The sequence below is a fragment of the Haemaphysalis longicornis genome, unplaced genomic scaffold (genome assembly GCF_048455015.1).
Source record: "Haemaphysalis longicornis isolate Haplotype H1 unplaced genomic scaffold, Haemaphysalis longicornis Haplotype H1 scaffold_5, whole genome shotgun sequence".
NCBI lineage: Eukaryota > Metazoa > Arthropoda > Arachnida > Ixodida > Ixodidae > Haemaphysalis > Haemaphysalis longicornis.
This window is the reverse complement of record NW_027526385.1, coordinates 71,593,708-71,615,850: the sequence shown is the minus strand read 5'-3', so window position 1 is coordinate 71,615,850 and position 22,143 is coordinate 71,593,708. Positions and strand designations below refer to the sequence as shown.

The following is a 22,143-nucleotide window of genomic DNA, read 5'->3' as shown; positions in this document are numbered from 1 at the left end:
GCGGATGATGGGGTGAGTTGTTGTTGGTTCGGTCAGGAGAGGTCGTTGCCATGGAGGAATAGGCATCGGAAAATCAGGTAAGGGGATGTGATCTTGCTTATCCCAGGCCGTGAGTATGGCACCTTGATGGGCAAGTTTCCGCTTGAAGTTGTATTGGTCGATTTCCTCTTGAATATTTTTTTAAATTGGTGGAAGGGCAGCCGCAGATTGGAGGTTAGAGATTTTTGTATGGCGTCCCAGCTGAAAAAAACCATTGGCCGACCAATTGGAATTCCAATGGGTCGGCCAAATGGTCAGCCAAATGGTCGGCCAATGATGTATTAGGCACCCATTGGCCGGCCAATTGGGCGACCTATTGGCCGGCCAATTGGACCGCCAATAGGTCTTCCCATTGGCCGCCAACTTGTTGCACTTTTAGTTGGTTCTATCCCATTGCTGCAGCCACTCCATCTGAGCTGCCGCTGCAGTGTGTTGGTTACCTGTATCACAAATACAACTCTTGGAATGGATGAATATCTTTATTTCTCTGTTTGTATACACAGCATGCAGACTAGTTCGTCTTTTAAGCAATTTTCCACAGGCCATTGTCCATGCCGTGCTCCGCTCGCCGCAGGCTGGCTGGACCTTCACAAAGTGAGTGGCAAAAGCGAACAATGGGTTTAATGCGCGAACCGCAGTTTCGCGCATTCAAACAACAAGGCACTGAAATGTTGAGTGGCGTGAGCTCACCTCTTCAACAACGTCCCATGCATGGCGAACTCCGTTGCGTGGCGATGTCGTGAACCCGTCAATCGTAACATGAACAGCCCTGAAATACATTTAGGCAGACAAATTAATTCTTAATAATACCGCTCACGCTATGAGGAGTGAAATTGGCAAGGAAAACTGAACCAGCTATGTTACTCACATAAACAGAGGCACTCTTCCTTCGGTGCGAGGCTTAGCGGCGTTCAGCGTAAAGATGCATCTCGAAACACACTGCTTTGGGTGTGCGACATCATCGTCGCCACTTCTCACACTCTTGCAGACCACTTTACATTTCCAATGCAATGCACAGTCAGAGAAGACTGCGTGTGCAACCGACCAACACGGCTACACTACGTATACACCACCAGCACCACGTTGAATACCACTTATCCACTGTACGTCTATGGATTGGATTCGATTGGATTGGATCATGGTTTTATTTCAAAACAATTTGGCTACTCGTGTCGGAAAGTTTTCTTTAGTGTTTGCTTGTTGTTTTTTTGAGAACTTTATCTTGAATCGCTGATTGTAATATCAAAATTAATTGCCTCATAAATATACATTTGTAAAGGTTGAAGTTTTGAACATTTCTGAAGGTTTCAAATTAAGGGTGAGAGAGAGAATTAAATTTCAGCAAATGGTTGTCGTAATTGAATACTATCCAAATACTATCCAAAATGGCTCCCCAATCGGTACATCATGTTGGAGCAGTCAGTAGTACAGTCGAACACGGATATATCGAACACGGGTATATCGAATTATTGTCTATATCGAACTCCTAAATTATCCCCTTGAAAATTCTGTGTAAAAGATAGGAATTCGTACGTTTATATCGAACAGTATTTTTCCCGACATTGGGTATATCGAACGCCGCGCAAGCTGGAAGGTGCTCTTCGGCGGTCGCTGCACCCCCGATTGAGGTTGAGGAGGATGTGGAGGAATGCGCGGGCATGGCGAAGGCTGGCTCGCGGAACTAATCCCCCCTACCGGACAGCTCGGGCCCCGCTACCGGCCGCCGTAGCGTTAGCTGACGGAGCCCGGTATGCTAAATCTCTCTAGGCACACAATCCCGAACGCTCAGAAAATGTGACAGTGCGAGGTAGGGATGCCCCGACTGCGGACGTCCTTTTTTTTTTTTTTGCGGCTGCGTACGTCCCCGGCTTGCCGAAAAAGATACGTACGTTCCCCGGCTTCCCGAGACGACATCTTCCCCCGATGTCGTCTCCGGAAAGGGAAGAGGGAACGAAGGCGCTGGCTGGCGGCCTCCTCCTTCTTTTGCATTTTGCTGCTGTTGCTGCTGTTTGGCGAGTTGTCCCGCACCTTTCGGAGATCACTGTTTCTTTCGGAGATGACCATCGCGAGCGCTTTGTTGGAGTCCGGTCAGAGAGCCTTGGAATTGTTACCTTCAAAGTTCTTGTGGTACGTGCGCGCTGTTCTTCTTTTGCGAGCGTGTTGTGCATGGTGTGCGAAAGCGCATCGTACTGCTGGAATTTTCTAGTTGTGCAGCCTCGAGAAGATCGAGACCAGCGTTTTTAATTTCATTTCCAGGACGAAGAAGCAGGCCAAGATCAGCGATTCTTTTTTTTTTTCACAGAAATAAAGCGTCCTGTTGCATCGTGAGTGTGGAATTAGTTGTCATTCTTGAATGCGACGATCGGTAAGTGATCGTCCGCCATAGGTGAGGTCTCAGAGCCCATATTTTTTATATCGAATTTTTCATATATCGAACTATTTCGCGATCCCCTTGGAGTTCGATATATCCGTGTTCGACTGTATTAACTTTATGGTTGGAGCCAATGGGTCCAATTGGGCCAACTGGCCCAATTGGGCCAACTGGCCATCCTAATCGAGCCAATGGGCCCAATTCGGATCGCTCCAATAGGTCCAATTGGCCCATTGGGTTTCCATTTGGCCCCATTGGGATTCCGTTTGGACCCATTGGGTGGCCAATTGGACCAATTGGTCGGCCAATGGTTTTTTTCGGCTGGGGTGGTAAGCCAGTGATTGTACGAAGAGTCGCATTCTGAAGGACATTAAGAGCGCGTCGTTGGGTACAATTCAATGTGTAAGATTGGGCTCCATATGTAAGAATACCGACTGCAACGGCGCGGGCAAGTGTTTGCACTGCTTTTTGCTTTGCTCCTCCATGCTTATAGATAGTCTTCATATGGCATGTTGAGTCGAATTCCATTTGTTTTAATTGGTTCAGCCATTTAGTCGGGCTGCTTCTGTAACCGACGAAGCCGCTGCCGCGCTATTCGCGCACCACCGGAAATTTTAAAGACGATAGTCTATCTTGGGCTACTAAAACCCAGAAATTCTGGTCTTTCTGTATGTCTGTGACTCGATTCAGCCACCCGGCCAAAGTAACAGAGGGCCTGCGCAATAGTCTTATATAGTCACAGCTAAATCTACCCGTCTTAAGTCCGGTGTAATGCTCATACTTGTCAACATTGTTGAAGAAGAACAAAACATTACGGAAATATAAGACAACAAATTGATACAGAAGTGATATTTGCAGTGTTCCTTTATAAAAATCAGACATGCTTGATTTTTGCGAAATTAAATACTTCATCAACTGCAGGAAAAAATCCCTCCGCTGTCGCCTGCTGTCGCCCGCGCCCCTATAGCTTCTGGCGCCATTTTAAGAAATCAACCGGCAACAGTTACGGAAAGTTCCACTAGATAGGTTCCACGTTCTGCTTGGAACGCATGTGGAGTAGGGCAACGTGGTTTTATAAACGCTGAAGTCCTCGATTCACGCGCGTCTCCGCCGTACGGCAGCGTTGGCATCGAGACACCGGGCCTGGAGCGGTGGAACGCGGTAAATTTCAAATTATTTAAGCAAATCTTTGTCGTCTTCACCTTGAGAGGAGCGCGACGCCAAAGTAACAACATGATAGGTGAGCGGGAAAGCGAAGGGAGGCATATACTTGGCAAAGGTCGATAAAGACTATCGTCTTTTGTCGACATTTCCTACAAAAGGAGCAGATACGCGGCCAATTTTTTTTTCTCGTTCCGCCGCTGCTCGGGTGGCGTGATAGAACTTTACGGACATCACCGGAGCTGACAACAATCTCCAGAGCGTGAGCGTTCAGGATGAAGAAGGCAGCGAGGACGGTATGAACGACGATGCCTCGATCCGAGAATGCAGCGGCAGCACTCGAAGACTGCGACGAGCACGTGACGACTGCGGATGTGCTGGACAGCATAAGAAATCTCCGCAGATTTCCGGGGAAAAACCGCACGGCTGCAGATTCAGTCCACAGGAATGTGGAAGAGTTCGAGTCCTTCGTGCTAGGAAGCCTGTGTTGCACGCACCAGAACCAAATTGCCAACTACTTTAAATAAACGTGCATTTTTTCATGATCACTTGTGCTTTTTGTGAAAAATGACTTCAAGGATGCACTGCCCTACAGGCAGGTCATTTTAGGCATCGAAATATTTTTTGCTGTCTTAAATTTTGCGATTTTTGCTACAACGACCTTTCAGAATAAAGAGCAATTTTCCGCGGTCCCCTGAAGTTCGTTATATCGAGATTTCACTACCCCTCGGTTGAGCAGTGGGAGGGAGAACTGGCCAGATCGAGCGTCGAAGAACCACTTCGGCTGATTCACCAGGCTGAGACGGCTGGACGCTCCAACAGGGTCCTGGACTGAGGAAACCGACCACTTGGCTTTTTCTTGCTCTAATTAAGTTTACTCTCTCTCTTCTCTACTTCCCTCTCCCCGTCTTTTTCCTTCAACGCCCTCATAATAGTCTCCTCCTGCCATTCCTTACTGCTCTCCTCTCCTTCCCTTTTCAGTGTGCTTACTGGATCCCGCGAACCGCCAGTGACGCAGTATTCCGTTCCGAGATAAGTACAATCTAGACGCTCATGGTGCGCTGCAAAACATTAATTGAACGTATTGAAGTGCCGCGCCCCGCCCCTCAACCAATGTAAAGGGTACCAAACCACACTTACCTACAAAAATAATGCGTAGAATTGAGCTAAAAAGAAAACTTTACAGCAAATACGGTTTCTGAGGAGGATTAAACACATATTGGGCAAAAGGACGGGAAGAGGCGTGGTAATCAGCTCCCTGCATTTTTGAGGGAAAAAAAAATTAGAACTGCTGCAGCTCGAATCCAGGCCAGTCGCACCTAAACCTGTGAAGCTACCCTTAGGTCACAAGGATGAACGGCTGAGTGGTTTTAGCTTTTGCTCAAAACAGGAGCGCTCTAAACAAACCAGTACAGGGAGCCGGGTGCGTCTAGGGACCTATGTGGGAACAGAATATTGGACTGGCGATCCATGGGTATCCACTAGTGGGACACTCATGGAAGGAGGAATACCTAGGAGAGGCCCCTAGTATTCCCAGTGCATTGCAGCAAGCACGGCTGAACCCACGTCATATTTGGGCGTACTCTGTACACAAAAACGTCCACGGAACGGCCTTGTTGTGGAAGTCTGTGACTTCTGATAGAGTTCGCAGGCTTCCGATTGAGTCCGATAGAGAAAGATTGCCGGTTCAATCGGCATTCGAGTGCCTGATCGGTGCTGTTTGGAAGTGGCAGGGAAGAAGCCGAGGCACAGCAGAGGGGCGTAGGAAAAAGCAGTGGGTTCTGTGGACACCGTAAGGTGGCGGAGCACAGCTTCACAAAATGTGACGTCAGGGACCTTCCTGAGTATTTTTCCCTCTACACTAGCAATGGTTGGTGACCCACACGTAACAATGTGATGCTTGGTCACACTGGTGGCTAACCAGGGACTTAGGAATTGTCAGTGAGTCAGTGACGCGGTAGCGGGCAGAGTCATCAGTAACTTTTCTGGCTGATTGGGTGACAGAGAGGCCAAAGTTTCCGCAAATTTCTGTAAGTTGTTCATTTCCAGGGACCGACCAACCAACTGGCATAAAGAATAAACAACGGTGACGTGTAATGCAGGCCAGCATCAGCTAACTGTCACATACAGAATTACAACTGTTGCATGCAGTCCCAACTACGCAACATCTTTGCCCCCCCACCCACAAAGCACGCGCTCCCCCTCATGTTACGTGATGTGAGGACAAAAAGTGCGATGACATCAACATTTCCCATGTAATCGCACTAACGGCCCAAACTGTAAAACAAAAAAGCCACGAGACGACATGGGGAAACAAAACTGTATTTGAAAACACTAATGAAACAAAGGAAGGGTAGAAGGCAAATGTACAAGTAGGTAGCTGCTTGTATTTAATTTTTTGCCTATACTAGCTACACTGGTACGATTATCACCGCCTTTGCTGGCACTCAGCAAAAATTGCACCGCACAGCCAGTACAGGTTTCAAAAAAAAAAAAAAAAAAAGTTGGGTCTAGCACAAGATACAAATCCCACAAAGGCGTCACCACGCCATGGGCACAAAGAGTCAAGCAACAGCGAAACGGTATTACAGAATTCACTAACAAAGCCCAGGGAGGGATGGAAAGGAAATGCACAAGTAGGTAGCCATCCGTATTTAATTTTTTGGCTGTACTAGCTACACTGGCGCAAGTATCATTGTTTGCACTCAGCAAAACTCGCACCGCACAGCAAGTGCAAGTTCAAAAATGAAATACTTTGGCCTAACACGAGGTGCAGACTCGTCAAAGACATTGTCAGGCCGTGGGCGGGCGGAAGTGGTCTTTCTCTTTACGCAGGAAAGCCATGGTGGAGACCGGGTCGTCCAGATGGGCGTGCTTGTGCACGCTGGGCTCGTTGCAGCGGACGAACGGGTTGAAGCTGCGCTCTTCGGCAATGGTCGACGGCACGGTGGGCTCCTTGCGAGACCGGCAGTCGCGAGCCCAGGCCAGCTTGTCGGCCACTGCTTTGTTATTGGGCTCCACAGTGGCCGCAAACAGCAGGTTGTTCACGGTGTACTCGTGGCCGCAGAAGACACGCGTGTTGTCCGGGAGCGTGGCCAGACGCTCCACCAGGGCCCGGTACATCTGGTCCGCCGTGCCTTCGAAGAACTTGCCGCAGCCGGCGATGAACATCGTGTCACCTGCACGGGAAGAGTCCCGAGAGCAGAAGTGATGAGGTATTAAAGGGACAGACAACCGAATCTTGCGAAACCCATGTCCTCTAGCTCATATGAAAGCCAACGTTTTATGAATTTCTATATTAATTGGTGGAAATCATTTTAATTTGCCACGAAACTCTCTAAAATCTGAAAGGTGGTGCCATGTAGTGTCTAAACATGACATCACAAACGTATACAGACATCTGTCAGCTTCAATGCACGATTCAAAAGCCGCATAAAGGAATAGGAAAGATTACATTTTATTGCTATTTCAGCTGGGGACAAGTTTCTCCATACCTCTTTCATCTCACGTACCGTTAAAAGTATGTTGCCACACGGCTCGATATCATGGTTGCCAGCGTTCGTTTTGGCAGCATACAAAAGACTGGTAGATCTAAATATTCCGGTCTGAAATGTTCTGGAGCTTTATCAGGAAACTGTTTCGGTTAAATTTGTTTTAAGTGATGCCCTTTCATATGGAATAGAGAGCGTATACTCCACAAAAATCCCTTGTCTGTCTCTTTAATGACGGAAAGTTGGGGTAATAGGTTACTTGATACCACGGACATTTTATCCATGCTGAAAGAGGGTACACAGGATAGAAATTCACGGGACATATGCTAGACATAGAACGCTAGATATATACGTAGACATAGAATGTTAGAAGAACACTAGACAGTAAAAATCAGTTGATGTCTGGCATTTATCCCATATGTTTATAGGTGGTATTCGTTGAAAAGTTTAGCTGTGAATTTCTTCGCTTGGCAACTCTGGAAACGGCCAGCGCCACGGACATGGCCGTAGTTGGGCCACTGCGCCCGCACGCCGAAGAAAAAAAAGACACTGGCGTGCGTCGTCTGCTCCGTTTCAACCCGATTCTCAATGGTGGCGTCAACAGAGATGTTATTAATCGCACTCACAGTGGAATCGAGGCAATACTTTGTGTTCGGTGAGACAGAGTTCGTTAACGTGCAACACAGTCATGTGCTCAGCATGGACAAATACCGCCATCCTGCGGAGCTCGACGTAACCGGTGACGGCGAACTCACACGGTTGCCTGCATGCGCGCCTCGCCAGTGAATACAAGCAATATCTTGTGCGCTGTCTTTCAGTGCTAATGCAATGTCCTCAGTGCCATCAGGTGCTCAAGAGTACACTCCCTCACTTTCATTTGTGCTCAAATTCATGTATGAAAACCATGCTGACTGAGCACGGGTTTAAGCTGAAGATGGAGTACGATGTTAAGCGAGTACACTGCGAGAAGGCGCTGCCCCCAAATGTGATTTCGGGTGGTTAAACGCTGTATTAATAACACCCTCAATTACCCAGACCAAACGGGGATATTAAACTGTAATAAAATGCAAGAAATAATGTGAATGAGCTTCATCCCTATCAGTAAACTGGCCGCCAAAATGGCAGTATAAGAAAAACCTGTGGCCACAGAAACTTAAGCCCCTCAATCAGACAAGTGACCAGTAAATCACTGTTGTTCAAAAATTTTCATTCACCACCCACCGCTTTATCTTAAATTCCGGTAAATTTAAAGCACGAAACAACGTACAAACAGAAGTGATGTACAGTCTTCAACCATTGAAGCTGGGGAACCAGACGGATGACTGAAAAATTCGGTATGGGTTACAGCCAAGGTAAAGCATGTTAACTAAACGTCAACAGTTTGTTCTCATTCTTGACCTATAGTTATTACATAACATTATTGAGGCTTGGTCTTCAAGTAGCTACCAGTGGTTTGTCAGGCGTTCCAACTTATGCCGCCCGACTGTGTTTTGCTAAAGCATGTACTACTCTTTGCTAAAGCATGTACTACAATCATACATGGAATCGATGCTATCAAATGTGGCCTGTCGTATCAATATTCTTAATCATCGTCGTTTCTGAAGGAACGTGTTGCTTCCTTTCGTGCCTACAAGACAACTCAGGCTGCATTCCTTGTGTTGCATACCCAACATTACACCCAATTTGGGCATTTTGTGCATAATTATTATGTTCCTCATGTATTTAATTGCATGTCCACTGGTATTTATTTATTTTTTGTCAAAACGTGCTCTCAAATTGTACTTAAAGGACCTTTTTCTGATACTGCTTGATACTTTTTCTTTGTAAGTATCTCTGCATACACGCATTGGACCTTGATTTACTGTATTTCTTTTTATCTCCTGTGTCTCCTCCGAAATAAGAATTTTTTGCTGATGAATGTGCGATTTACCAAATAATTTCTTGTGATAATGACCGTAAAGCTTTGCAAACTGATCTTAACGGTATCAATGCATGGTGCTGATCTTGGCTAATGACCATAAACCATTGTAAAACTAAGTATATGCCCTTCACTAATCGCCTCCCCCTTTCCTACCTCCTACGCGCTCAATAACAGTGCCATTGACCTCGTCTGCACTTAAAATACCAAGAAATTCATCTACAACCCATTCAGTCATGGCATGATCACAAAAGCACACCCTGGCTTCTGCTAATCACTCTTTTGGTTTTCTAAAGTATAACCTTAAAGGAGCACTGACACGAAAATTTTATGTTACACTTTCATTACGTTTATCGATGCTTAATGGTCTGTCGAACATGAAACAGCACTTCAAATACTTCAGCGCGTGATAGTTAATTACATTGAACGGCCTGAAAATCAATTGTTTCAAATACCCGCACTTTCATCCCAAACGGCGCATATGACAGAATCCCGGCCTGACCTCACCGCTTTGTGCGGACGTCACCGACGCCCGCTTGAGACTGTGTTGCGTGAAGTTGCGTGAAGTGACGTCACGAGTTTTTGACGAGCGCTGTCGCGTCACTTCTTTTGGCTTCACAGGGTGATGTCACGCTGATGCCCATTTGCTGAGTGCCGCTCCGCGCGCTGCTCCGTCGGCGCAATAAATGAGATCCAATTGAACTATGTTCTTCGCGTCGCGGGCCACTCATATTTCAGCCAGGGTATTCTTTTGAGTGGAGGAAGCGAACTGTGCAATAATAATGACGCCGAAAGTTGGTGTCAGTGTTCCTTTAAACATGATCCTTCTGACATTCACAAACTTGCCTTTACTACACTAATACGTCCTAAAATTGAATATGCATCAGCCATTGGGGATCCCCATCAGGCATACATCATAACTGATATTGAATCTCTGCAAAACCGTGCTGCTCGTTTCATACATTCAGACTACTCACCTCATTCTAGTGTCACAGCACTAAAATGTCGCACTGAACTACCTGATCTCGCACATCGCAGCCACCTTTCCCGGCTATCACTGTTCCATAAGCTTTATCACCACGCGTCACTTCACGATGATTTCTTCGAGCCACCTCCCGTCATTTTCCCTCACCGAGACCACTCCTACAAAGTTAGACGCATAAATTGTCACTCATCTGATTTTGCTTGGTCTTTCATTCCACGTATCATAGTCAAATGGAATAATCTGCCATCTCAAATCGCCTCTCAAAATGACAACCCAAAATTCTGGGAACTGATTCAAGAGCTAACCTAACGCTTTGCTCTCATTTTTGGGTTTTTCTTTTCCGTCCTTCAAAACGTGCACTGAACATTTTTGTTTTTGCTCTGTATTTTCTTTTTTGTTGTTGTGCTGATAGATGGCACATAGTGTCGTGCTTGAATTTAAACCATTTGTATCATATTCCTGTTTTTTTTTGCTATCATGTATTGAATTTTGCATTATCACTTTTTTCAAGCTTACAGTGTGTATTCATTTGAACACTCCTGCTTCTTTTTGTTTTATTTTTACCCTTCCTTTTATTGCACTAATACAATATGTGTGCTATGAACCCCCCTTGTAATACCCCCTCACGGGGGCCTTTAGGGGTATTGTGAATGAATAAATAAATGTTGTTCCTGTAGTTTATAACATCCCTAAAACTGATGGCAAGGTACAGCCCGAAAGCCTCCTTGGCTTGGGCTGACTTGTCATGTATCTCGTGTGTTTACAACAAATCAAGAAATGTGTTACAACAATAATTATTATATATTACTGGCACATAAAACTACATAAAGCAAATGGCCTTAAAGCACATGGGTACCCAGTTCTAAGGCGTAGACTCCTATCTCAAAACAGCACAATATAGTGCACTTCCACTGCACTGTTAGGAAGCTGTGATAAACACGTGCAAGTAGGCGCATCCTGGCCCAGATTGCAATATCTATCAAGAGCCGCCTGCAAAAGCATGCAAGATGAGGTGCATACACTAGGGAAAATATCTGCCTGACAACTTGACCGCACACCACACAAAAGTCATTGATAAGTGGCTGCTGGTCAAGTGCACACATACCTAATCTTGTGACCTTCTGCTAGAGGCTACGGTGGATATCGCTTTCACTGCGCAAAAACGGCATGTGAGCACCACCCCCTTGAGTGCTTTTAGCCTTATCGAGCTTACGAATGAGAACTTTGGAAGAATTTTGCAGTAACCAACTTTGGGTTGCCGCTAACGGTACAATGACGAGGGCTGGTCCAAATGAATCAACTTTCCTTCTTGGCACAAAGAAACAAGAAATGCTGCTATTAGTTTGTGTCGTGTTTTAGGGATAACGTTAGGGTTAAGGGCACAGGGTAAGGCAAAATTTTGAAAAAATGACTTTTTGTTTTTCTTCGCAATTAGGGAAGTTCAATTCCTTGCGCACATTTTCCATATTCACACTTGCCTTAAAAAGTCTTATTTCTCGCTAAAAAGCAGTTTTCCCGTAAGCATGTAGTAAGTGCCCACATCCTCTTAAGAATGTTCTCAGGGTTTATTGTCATTTTTTTTTCATCAAAAAACTTCCAGTTTCAGATCAAAATGCTTTTCTGGAACCAGCTGTATTAAGAAATGGCATAGCAACCATTGCAGAGCTGATTTTTCAGTGAGGGCAATCCCAAGACCCTGTTGCACGTTTTTTCCACATTTGCCCTTGGAAGCTGCGAACAAAAAAGCATCTTTTTTGGGCTTCACACTCTAATGACTGTAACATTAGATGCTGTTCTTTTATTAAATAATGAAGCAACGCATGAGCCAGCATTTTGAAATCATTCAGACCAAAACCTGGAAGCAACACCACCATTAAGTCGCTTAAATAGGTTGACCACAAGCAAAATACTTTGTGAGGAGATCTGTACGATGGTGCACAAAATAGTCAAGGAAGGACAGACGACCGGGTGAAAAGCAAAAAAATGACTTTGCCAGTGATTATGAAGCTGGTGCTTTTTAAATAAATGGCTCCAATGGTGTTTTTGGCAAAAAAGTATTGTTTTTAACCTCTATTTTACTTTAAACTCAATTATCTCAAAACAATGTTTTTTCTTACATAGGTACCATTATTTCCTATATCGTTCACGATAACGAGCTGATTTTTTTCCCCTGTCATCTACATAACGTTTCACACCTGCTGTACTAGAATTGAAAGTATGCACGCCACAGTTTTTTTGTTACACAATTTTTAATGCTAAAATAATGCCAAAATTTAGGTACTAACAGACAAAAAATGATAAAAAACTGAAATTTTTAAGGATGTTCATATTTCTAGTACAGTTAAAAGAGCACAAAATTTGAAAGAAAATGATATATACGTTATGTATATACCTTTATTAGATGCCGAGAAAAATGTACCTCAAAATGGCCAAAAATGCATGGGAAGTATAGGGCTTACCCTGTGCCCTTAAGTCCTCCCCGGAGGTACTGTAATATAATAGTATTATATTTATACTGGAATTGTATACTTTTATATACTTATATAACTAAACACAAACGCACATGCAGATGCACTCGTGTGTGTACTATATACACGGTCGACAACCGATTGAGTGAGTGGGTGGAAAAAGTGATTAATGCGCTTCTGAACCATGCTTTACTTCCATGCGAGCAGGTCCACCTGAATTTCGGTGAGAGTCATCATGTCGCCGCAAGCCAACGAAAGAGTTGTGACTGCTTGCATCAGCTCGGCTTGCATCGGACAATAGGAACAACAATACTTTGCGGCCTTCTAGATCAAATTTGCGATCTAGCTTTCTCACATAGCTTTCAAAAAGCTGCTGGAAACAAACAAGACGGCGACGACACACCTCAGTATGCGTGGTAGCCGGCCTGACTGACGCTTGGATAGTCCGAAAAATCGAACAGCCCATCCTAGCGTGTCTGAAATTTTGAGCTGCGTACTACACTGAATGTATGAGGTATCTCCTAGTGCCGGGAAAAAGTCTGAATAATCAAGCATGTCTGAAAAATTAGGCGTATAAGAAAATTGGTCGTCAAACTGTATATACAATAATATTGTTACGCGGCGGCAGGACATAGATGAGACAAACGATGTAATGGGGTAGAACGATCTATTTACAGTATTTACAAGCGGCCATGGCCGAGTCCGCTGAGTCTGCACGCGCCCTCTTCATCGTCGTCTTCGATGCCGAGCTATGCCGCCATGGGGCATTTTCCACTGGTCCCGTGACACTACCCCCCCCCGGGCAAAGACGACCGTCCCGGTCGAGGCCATAGGGATACGAATCGAAGGCGGTGCCGTTGATTTTTTTCGCCTGCGAGGGTCCGAGTCGGCAGCTCGACCTTGTCTTAGCAGCGCTCGAGTGCCAGCCGCAGTAGTGCACGCGGTTGCTGATAGGCAGAGCGCAATTGCAGAAGACGGGGGCTGTGTGGTTGGATGTGCCTGTACGACGCTCCGCTTTGTTATTGGAGCCTCTCAACCGGGTAGCTCCAGGTAGCTCTTGATCCACAAGCTGTTGCACCAGTATCTCAATTTTTCTTCGGGGCAAGGCTTTTCCCGTCGCGGAGAATCCGTCGGTAGCAACCAGTGCGAGTTCGATGATGTCGACGCACAGCCGGAAAGTTTTGACGTCGATAGCTGCGGTGAGGACGAGATGAGATGAGTATATATAGTGAAGTCCTGGCCGTCGCATATGATGGTGACTGTCGTGATAAGCACTGGCCCCGGAACAGCTGTGACCACCGCCGACCCCACGAGGCAGCATCCAAAACCCTCGGAGAAGCGCCGGAAATCTGGGAGGGGGAACGTTGTCGGCTCTACGCCTGGTCTCAGCGGGTCAGTTCGTCTGGTCTCGGCGGGGCATGGGCAGGGGACACGGGGCTGGGGAATGGTCGCGTCCATGGCTCACCGGGGCTGGGGTGGGCCGACGCTTTCCAAGAGCCAGGGTGAACCGCTTCATGAGTCGTGGCGAGGTGAAGCTCGGGGCCGGGATGGGACTGTACCCCGCATGCTCCACCAAAATGTTACGCGGCGGCAGGACATAGATGAGACGAACGATGTAATGGGGTAGAACGATCTATTTACAGTATTTACAAGCGGCCATGGCCGAGTCCGCTGAGTCTGCACGCGCCGTCCTTATCGTCGTCTTCGATGCCGAGCTATGCCGCCATGGGGCATTGTCCACTGGTCCCGTGACAATATGTACAGAGATGACGACAAATAGGGAAATGCCACACGACGCTGTGTTCCACCCTCCTCATAAAGCTAAAGATGTGTGGTGCGAAGTTTTGCTTGGACTCATTGATGGCCAAGTTGTGAATACACCATTTCAACTCCAACCACAGGTCCTGTTCCTTGTCCTTCACCACATATTACATACATTAAAACTTAATAAATTTCTTGTCGTGATACATTATAATACCTTTAAGAATTGTAGTACACTACACCTGAGACAGATTGATTGATTTTAGGGTTTAACGCGCCGACGCAACGCAGGCGATGAGGCGCGCCGTAGTGGAGGGCTCCAGATTAATTTTGACCACCTGGGGATCTTTAACGTGCGCCGAAATCTCGTACACACGTGCGTTTTTGCTTTTCGCCTCCATCAGAAAAGCAGCTGCCACGGCCGGGAATCGAACCCGCGACCTTGTGCTCAGCAGCGCAACGCCTTAGCCACTGAGCCACCACGGCGAGACACCTGAGACAGAAAAGCATATCATTATGTTCACATGGACGGGTTGTGAACATCATGGACAGGAGTCCTGTTGGCCAGGGATGAGGGTCCAAATGAACTATGCTGACTGGGCAGTATGCCAACTACGTGGTACTTCTGCGAAGGCTTCGTGTCGCAAACTGAACCTTGGTTTGCTGCAACGATGCTTGCGTGTTGGAGGCTTTGTTTCCTCACTGTGAATTTGTCACAAGTGTGTTTCTGTTCCACAAAAACAAACATTGCTCCTTACGCACTTAATGCGTTAACAGCTGCCAGTGGGTCGTGCCACGCATTCCAGTAGTGCATCCCTGTCTGAGTGTTCCGGCTGCTACATATGTTGCAACACCCAGGGGTAAGGATTTGTACCGACGAGACAAGGCATTCTCACTGGATGTAAGCGTCACATTTAACACCAAAGTTGTCACTGAACCTCAGCTGCTGAACGTTTTCTCTACTTGCTCATGCTTTTAAAACAGGTATGAAGACAAATTACAACTTTGTTGCATTTTAAAGAACAAGCCTACGGCAACTCACTCAGCCCCATCCCAGCTAGGAAAGACATTTTTTTTAACCAAGAAAACACGAGAAATATTTAAAAACTTTGCAATTTCCAACTCCAGTGACATAATGGGCCTCCTCGATTTGCCAGTCCTGGACGGTCCACGGGCAGTCAGAGGACTGCCCTTGGACCAGAAGCCCCTTAGAAATACATGCGAAAAACGAGCACCGGATCGCTTCTCGGGCAGTCCGCGGGCAATCCGGGACTGATAATCGAGGAGGCCTGATATACGCACAAGTAGTGTAATATGGACCAACACTAAAAGCGAAGTTATCAGTGTGTTCACTAAATGACAGCATTTAAGTGATACAATCAAACTAAACTAGAAGCCCCACTACAATCACCCAGTTCAGATCAGCAGCCCTGATCAGATAAACAAGATTTTCCGGCGTCACAAAGAAATCGTGGAAAGTGGCAGGGTTGCCACTACTTCGTCTGTTTCCCGTAATTCCGCAATTATTTGTGTGATAATGACGTTACAAATTTTATACCGATAAAATTTTTATCATTGTTACGACAAAGCTGTATTTTTAACGAGCCAAACTTCTATTTCATCTTCATGGGCCCTTTCAATGTTTCGAAATACCGTGCAATTTTCATGACCATGCCATACATCCTAGAAGGGTGCTTCCTCTCACAACAGGACTTTAGCCCTATCCTGGCTGCACGAGCCGTAGGCCTTCTGCTAGAGTACCACGCTGTGCGACGGCTGCAGTGGGCTTCGTGCGACGCCGACTTAAATTCTGTACCTATAATGTGTGGAGAAATCACAAAGATCCAGCTCTTTAAAGGGACCCTGCAACACTTACCATCGACTACACGGAATGTATTTTGGGGTAAAGTCTATTGTCCCAGCAATCTACTCCCGCAATAATTAGGAAAATCCGTTCACTATCACCGAAACTACGCGCAATGAGAAATCGGGCATAAATGTTCCCTCTCAACTCAACCGCGGACAACGCGACGAAAGCTGCGTGCTCTCTCCCGGAGAGGGGGGCTGCGCGCGGCATTCTGTTCGGCGGCCTTCGATATGTCACCGGCCGGGGAGTTTCATCCTTTTCCCCGCAACGTGGACGGGTCTATTTCCGGTCTGGTGCCACAAAAGAGCAGGCATGGTGGCCTGCTCGCAAACAAGCGCTCAGGCTGGTAGGGCGTTTTTGGAGCAATAATTGTTTGTTGTCGAGTGGGCTCGTTGAAAGTGGAATATTTAGTTCGTCACTCAAACTCAGAACGCACTCAAAACAAAAGAAACACCAAAAGCATGCGGACAGGTTCCGACATAGAAAAGGTTCATACACAGCGCCGACGACGACTGATCGTCACAGGAAATGCCAGAATTTAGGCCACGAAGTTGACCAGTGACAGCCAATAGGACAGCCATGGCCCGATTGACGCCGCACAGGCCATGCAAGGGGTGCATAATGAGGAGAATTGAAGAGAGAGCGGTTGGTTTGTCCGCGTCTTTCACGGCGATTTGCGCGCTTACCGCTTCACGTGCACGTGTAATATTTGGCTCGGGTGTTCCTGGAAGTCTAATCTAAACATCGCGCAGGTTTACTTGCACTGCACGAAGAGTGTTGCAGGGTCCCTTTACACGGAACGACTGTGGCTGCACAGTTGTGGAGCTGCGGAAGGCAGTCCGCGATGAACAGGAAATCCTGCATGCCCGGGCCAGAAATCGTACGACCGCTTTGCACACAATCACCTGGATGCAAACGTAAGCAACCCGAGGTACCTCCAATGCCATTTTTCTGAACTGAATAAACAATCGCAGGTGTTTTTAGTGCTTGATATTAGTTGTCTGTGCATTCCATAATGACTGGCGATGACAATTCAGTCACGCGTGAAGCTTAACCGTCGACTTGCTCCAGTGCCACTCTGCTTGTGAGCAATAAAATGACAATAAACAAGCTTTTGATGCGCGTATTGTCTCGAAGCTCAACTCACAATACAGTTTCGGCACGTGCCGCACAGACTGTCAGTTCCGGCCAATAATCCTGCTGCTTGCTTGGTGTGCCGGGTGCCACACTCAAAAGAAACGAAGATATGCGGCCGAAATTGAAAAAAATTGGCATGATTTGACTAGCAAAGGACCACGCATGCGCACTCAGCCACCCTGACAACAGGCACTGGGCTAAAGTGTCACGCCAACAGTTTTCGCGGCCCCGCTTGCTTGGTCCATTTCATTTTGCAGTCACCTGTACCTATCTACCTAGGTTGTACGGTGTGCATGTAAGAAATCCTGACAATCGAAGAAGATGAGAAAGATGGAAAAATATTTGTTTACTCCATATACATTTCAAGTTAAATTTCTTCTCTTTTCTTTCTGTCTTCTGAGCTACTGTATTTATGTCTTCTCTGACTTCCTGTGTTAAAAATTCACTAGAGATTTCATTTCATGCTGGTGTTTGTTTGGTCTGTTTACTTTCCTCAGAATTCCCTTGCTTTGTTTTTTGTATAATGCTGCATCTTGACAATGATAACTTGGCATACTGTGTTATGAATCTCTCTTTTTTTTCCTTTTCTTTCGCAACGAGGTGTGTAACGATGTAATTTTATTTTAGGTGCATTCAGTGTATTTTTTATGTACAATTAGCCAAGGGTCCCGGTAGAGTCAACAATCCGACCATCGCCTGTATGTGAAGTAGAGCCTCGTTGATACGTTTTTTTTTTAAATTCGGCGGAGAAGCTTACTGTCCAGGAAAGCATAATGTCCGGTAAGAAATGTACTACGGGAAAATTTTAGTGTTCACAATTGAGAGCGCACTGACCGGGAAATTGTATGATCCGAGAACGTATCAAGGGGGTTGTACTGTACCTGCTTTTGTGACCATCATTTGTAGCAATAATTAAACTTTCAAACATTCATTATTAAGTCTCGTACAAATGACAACCACGGCTCAAGTATTGCAAGTTAAGGCTGTGCAGGGTTCTCCTGATGGGGTAACTTCATAACGATAAGTTTATGTTGCGCTCCATTTCACTGTTGTGCAGGTGTCTAATTACAGCAAAAGCATGCCGCATTTGTGTTCTAGCAAACGAACATTGAAGCGCCAATTAAAAAGTACCTGTTTATATCTACGTGTACACTTGTTGGCTGGATCTAATTCTGTATCACGTTATGGTGCAATCACGCCCAGCTTGAGTACGGTTCTAGTTAGCGTCACTAAATAAAAGCGTAGCTTATTTAGTGACGCTAGTTCTAGTGTTTGTTACGAGTGGGGAGAGTGTTTCAAGGTCGTTCCGCAGTACCGCGTACCCAAAGAAGCTGTTCCAATGTAACCAAATCTCACCTGACCTAAACCTAACCCTTCAATCAATCAATCAATCAACCTTACGTAAACCAAACCTAAACCTAGCCAAGCCTAATTTGACATAATCTAACAAGTTTTTTGTTTGTTGTTTTTGTTTGTTTGTTTCACTTCATTTCAATCAAAACAGCGTGATGCTGCGTAACGACCGGCAAAAAGACTCCGGTATATGTGCCTCACTAATCAAGTTATGCAACCGCTCACCTTTGCGCATTACACCAGGGGCGGTATTCTCGTAACTGTCCCTTTTGAAAACGTCCCTTTTGCGTCCCTTTCATCGTGACGTAACTTCCGGTTAAGAGGTGGACAGCATGAAGGAAAACTAACAGTAGGTTTGCCGCGCTTGCGTTACGTCACTTCTGGTTGTTGGCTTTTAGCCAATCAGGACTCGCCAAAAGGTACACTTTTGAAAGGGACGCAAAAGGGACAAAACTCGAGAATACCGCCCCAGGTGTTTGTAGGCACGTCTGACGTATTCCCCGCCAGTGTACAGGGGGGATTAAAAGAAATGCGAACAACGGAGCGCGCAGCCTCCGATGCGTGTGCACCATCTGGCTGCAAAGTCAATAAACTGCACGCATGCACACTTTTTTGAGAGCGTTTGCGAGTGTGGCCTACATTTATGGGAAATGCTTGGTCAAGAAGCGACACCGTTCGTTTATTTTGATGCGCCTTTTTGCGCTGTGCGGCCACTGAGCAGGATGATCGTTGAAGGGCATCATGCTAGCTGCAATCAACCTGCTGCGCGCTTGGCTCCCGAATGAAGCAGATAACAGGATGCTCAGTGGCGACAGAGCATAAAAAGACGCCTCAAAATAAATGGCCGACATCGCTTCTTTATCAAGCACTGCCCGTAAGAGTAGGCCACTCTCTCAAACGCGCTCTGAAAGAACTACGCATGCGCGCAGTTTACTGACAGTGCCGCAGACGGTGCGGCATGCGTCGGACGGTGTGTGCTCCGTTGTTCATCTTTTAATCCCCGCTGTACAACTGGATACGTCTCAGAACCAAGGGGGATCGAAACCCTGCTCGGCCCACTCCCCCGGGAAAATCGAAAGAGCATTTCTAGAAATAAATCATAATTTCCGGCTTCATTTCTGACTACATTATTATATTCCAGCTGGAATCGACAGCTCATAACTAGAAAAATTCTTAGTCTAGCTAGAGATGATTATTTCCAGCTTGCGGGTTTTTTTTTTTCTCCTAGACTGACAAATGCTAGCTGGAAGTAAATCTCAATCCAGCTAGAAATGAACTAGAAGCTGAATTCCTAGCTAGAAATTCTGCCTATTTCTAGCTAGAATATCACTAGCTAGAGGAAATTCCTGGTTCAATAATCCAGCTACAAAAACACATACATTTTCACGAGTTTGAGGAAGGATATGCGCACCTGTGAACACGGCCGGTGGCTCGCCGGCGGCGGACGGCACGTAATAGCAGACATGGCCCGACGTGTGGCACGGCGTCAGCATGCAGCGCACCGTCAGTTGGCCGACTCGGATCTCCTGGTCGTCGGCTACATGGTCCGTGATGCGGGGGACCCGGTCGTCGCCGCCGAACACGCGCAGATTGGGCGCGAGCTCCAGGAGTCGGTTGTTGCCCCCGGCGTGGTCCCAGTGGTGGTGCGTCGTCAGAACCGTCGTCAGGCGAGCTCCGAGTTTCTCGGCAGCCTCGAGCACCTTCGTCGGTTCCACAGGGTCTACAACGGCCGCCTCCTTGCTCGCGCTGTCCACCAGCAGATACATGTAGTTGTCCTCGAGCGCGTTCAGAACCTTCACCTGCATAGTGCGGCCTTGACGCACCTGGCGGAGTTAGAACCGCGGGAACAACGTTTAGAACAGATCCCCGTTGTTAAAAGGAAGGAAAAGCGAAAAGAATCTCACGTCTAGGCGCCGGAGAACGGAACTAAACCAAGCGCTCGTTCCCTTCGCGAAAGCGGCGACAGACATTGGCGGTTTATTCGATTTGCTGTCAGTTCTTGCGCAACACCACAGGCGGCGTTAATTTGCAGGTAAAAAAACGGCGCTGCTCTGTTCGCAAATTACGCACTGTTGTTACACTGGTGGAGCTTCTGAGCTCAACTGGTGCGCGTAAAAAAATTGGTTGCGAAAAGCAACGGTCACAGCGGTCACAGTACTAATATCAAATCAATGCAATATGTTACTTGTTACAATAATTATTTAGAGTAGAGTATTTTGGTGTTTTTTTTTAAGTATTAACCTGCTTGTCGGCAGAGTTACTCTGCTTGTCGGGGCTTTTGCTGTAGAGGCGCTGCAATCGACAGCGTTTCCACGGACGTTTATAACAATTTTAAAGCCTCTACGGGCACCTCAATCACACATTTAGTGGGTTGTTAAAAATCTACGACAATAAATAAACATAAGAAGTATTTTAGAACTAGATTTAAAATGCTCACCACTGTCCGCTTTGAACACAATGGCGCTGTAATCGGATGAGGTCAACGTCGTCTGCTACGAAGTACAAGAACTGTTGACGATTTTATGAATCATAAGGGCTTTAAAACAAAATGACCCTGCATGGTTGCGGAATTTGTATGTTTCTTCTTGACAGCTTCCCCATATTTCGACGTGTAATAAGAAAGGCTGTGGCGTTCACCGTTCATTGCCAGCTTGCTTGCAGCTGGCGTGTCAGCTGTTTCCGCGTACATGTTGAACTGACATATGGTGGATGCAGTGGACGAAAAAATTTCATACTCGCGGAAATTAACTGAATCCGCACCCGAAGAGCACTCGTGAGCAAATCACGAAAAAAATTTAGCGTGTACAGTGAAGTTCTTAACGCTCAAACCAAGTGATCATGCTTTGGTAGCGCTTGGAATTATATTTCCCGAGCTGGCACATAAGGCAGTTGACGAAACCATCTTTTGGTTTGGTAAAATGTGACACGACAATGTTTGGTTACTTTGGTAGTCCTTATTTTTTCATTTTTACTCAATTATTCAAGTAGCAATTTCTGCCGCATTTGCTGCCGTAAATTTCAATTTGACTCAACGGTGGTAACCATAGAGTTACTCTATGGTAGTAACCATGCACGTCACCGATTGGAACGCAACCTAGTCAGTCTACGCTGAAAACGTGTCGTCAAATTTACTCCAACGTGAACGAGACAAGCGTAACGAGATGCCCCGCTCGAGATGGCACAGAATTTGGTGTCTGCATTTCCTCCATGGGTGTCTGCGAAGGTGGCTTTCGCGAGATACTTTGCGCTTGCAGAGGGCGCAAACTTACAATATATGATTCGAGACGAAGCTGTAATAGAAAAATGCACACATTCTTTTATTTTGCTGGTTTTCATACTTCGTCTAAACAACCTATTGCAATGAGCGCGCCACACCGGGCCTACGAAGGGAATCACATGACTGGTTGCAGCGCGCTGGGCCTTTCACATGCCTCCGTACATTGGAGCGTGTCCGCGAACGTTCCGCAACGGCCAATATGAGCTTTTACTGAGTCAACGAAATTGTGGCTTTTCACCGCGCCTTTATACTTATTGTTAACGTCGCACTTCGCAGCAGGTCGTGGCAGTCCATGGCGCAAACCGAAACTGTCAC

The 22,143-nt window shown here is 46.3% G+C and overlaps 1 protein-coding gene and 1 long non-coding RNA gene across 2 annotated transcripts; both read right to left on the bottom strand.

The window, feature by feature from the left end:
- Nucleotides 1–480: 480 nt before the first annotated feature.
- LOC144139286 (uncharacterized) lies at nucleotides 481–1,436 on the bottom strand. Its single transcript, XR_013316132.1, has 3 exons — nucleotides 908–1,436; nucleotides 730–808; nucleotides 481–624 (listed from the first exon to the last, which is right to left on the bottom strand). It is a non-coding gene; the product is annotated as an uncharacterized LOC144139286 (long non-coding RNA).
- A 4,787-nt stretch (nucleotides 1,437–6,223) lies between these two features.
- Nucleotides 6,224–20,607, bottom strand: Tzn (hydroxyacylglutathione hydrolase tenzing norgay). The gene is made up of 3 exons (XM_077670697.1): nucleotides 20,456–20,607; nucleotides 19,963–20,374; nucleotides 6,224–6,750 (listed from the first exon to the last, which is right to left on the bottom strand). The coding sequence occupies exons 1-3, from the start codon at nucleotides 20,519–20,521 to the stop codon at nucleotides 6,365–6,367; spliced, it is 864 nt and encodes a 287-aa protein (XP_077526823.1). The 5' UTR covers nucleotides 20,522–20,607; the 3' UTR covers nucleotides 6,224–6,364.
- Nucleotides 20,608–22,143: the final 1,536 nt, after the last annotated feature.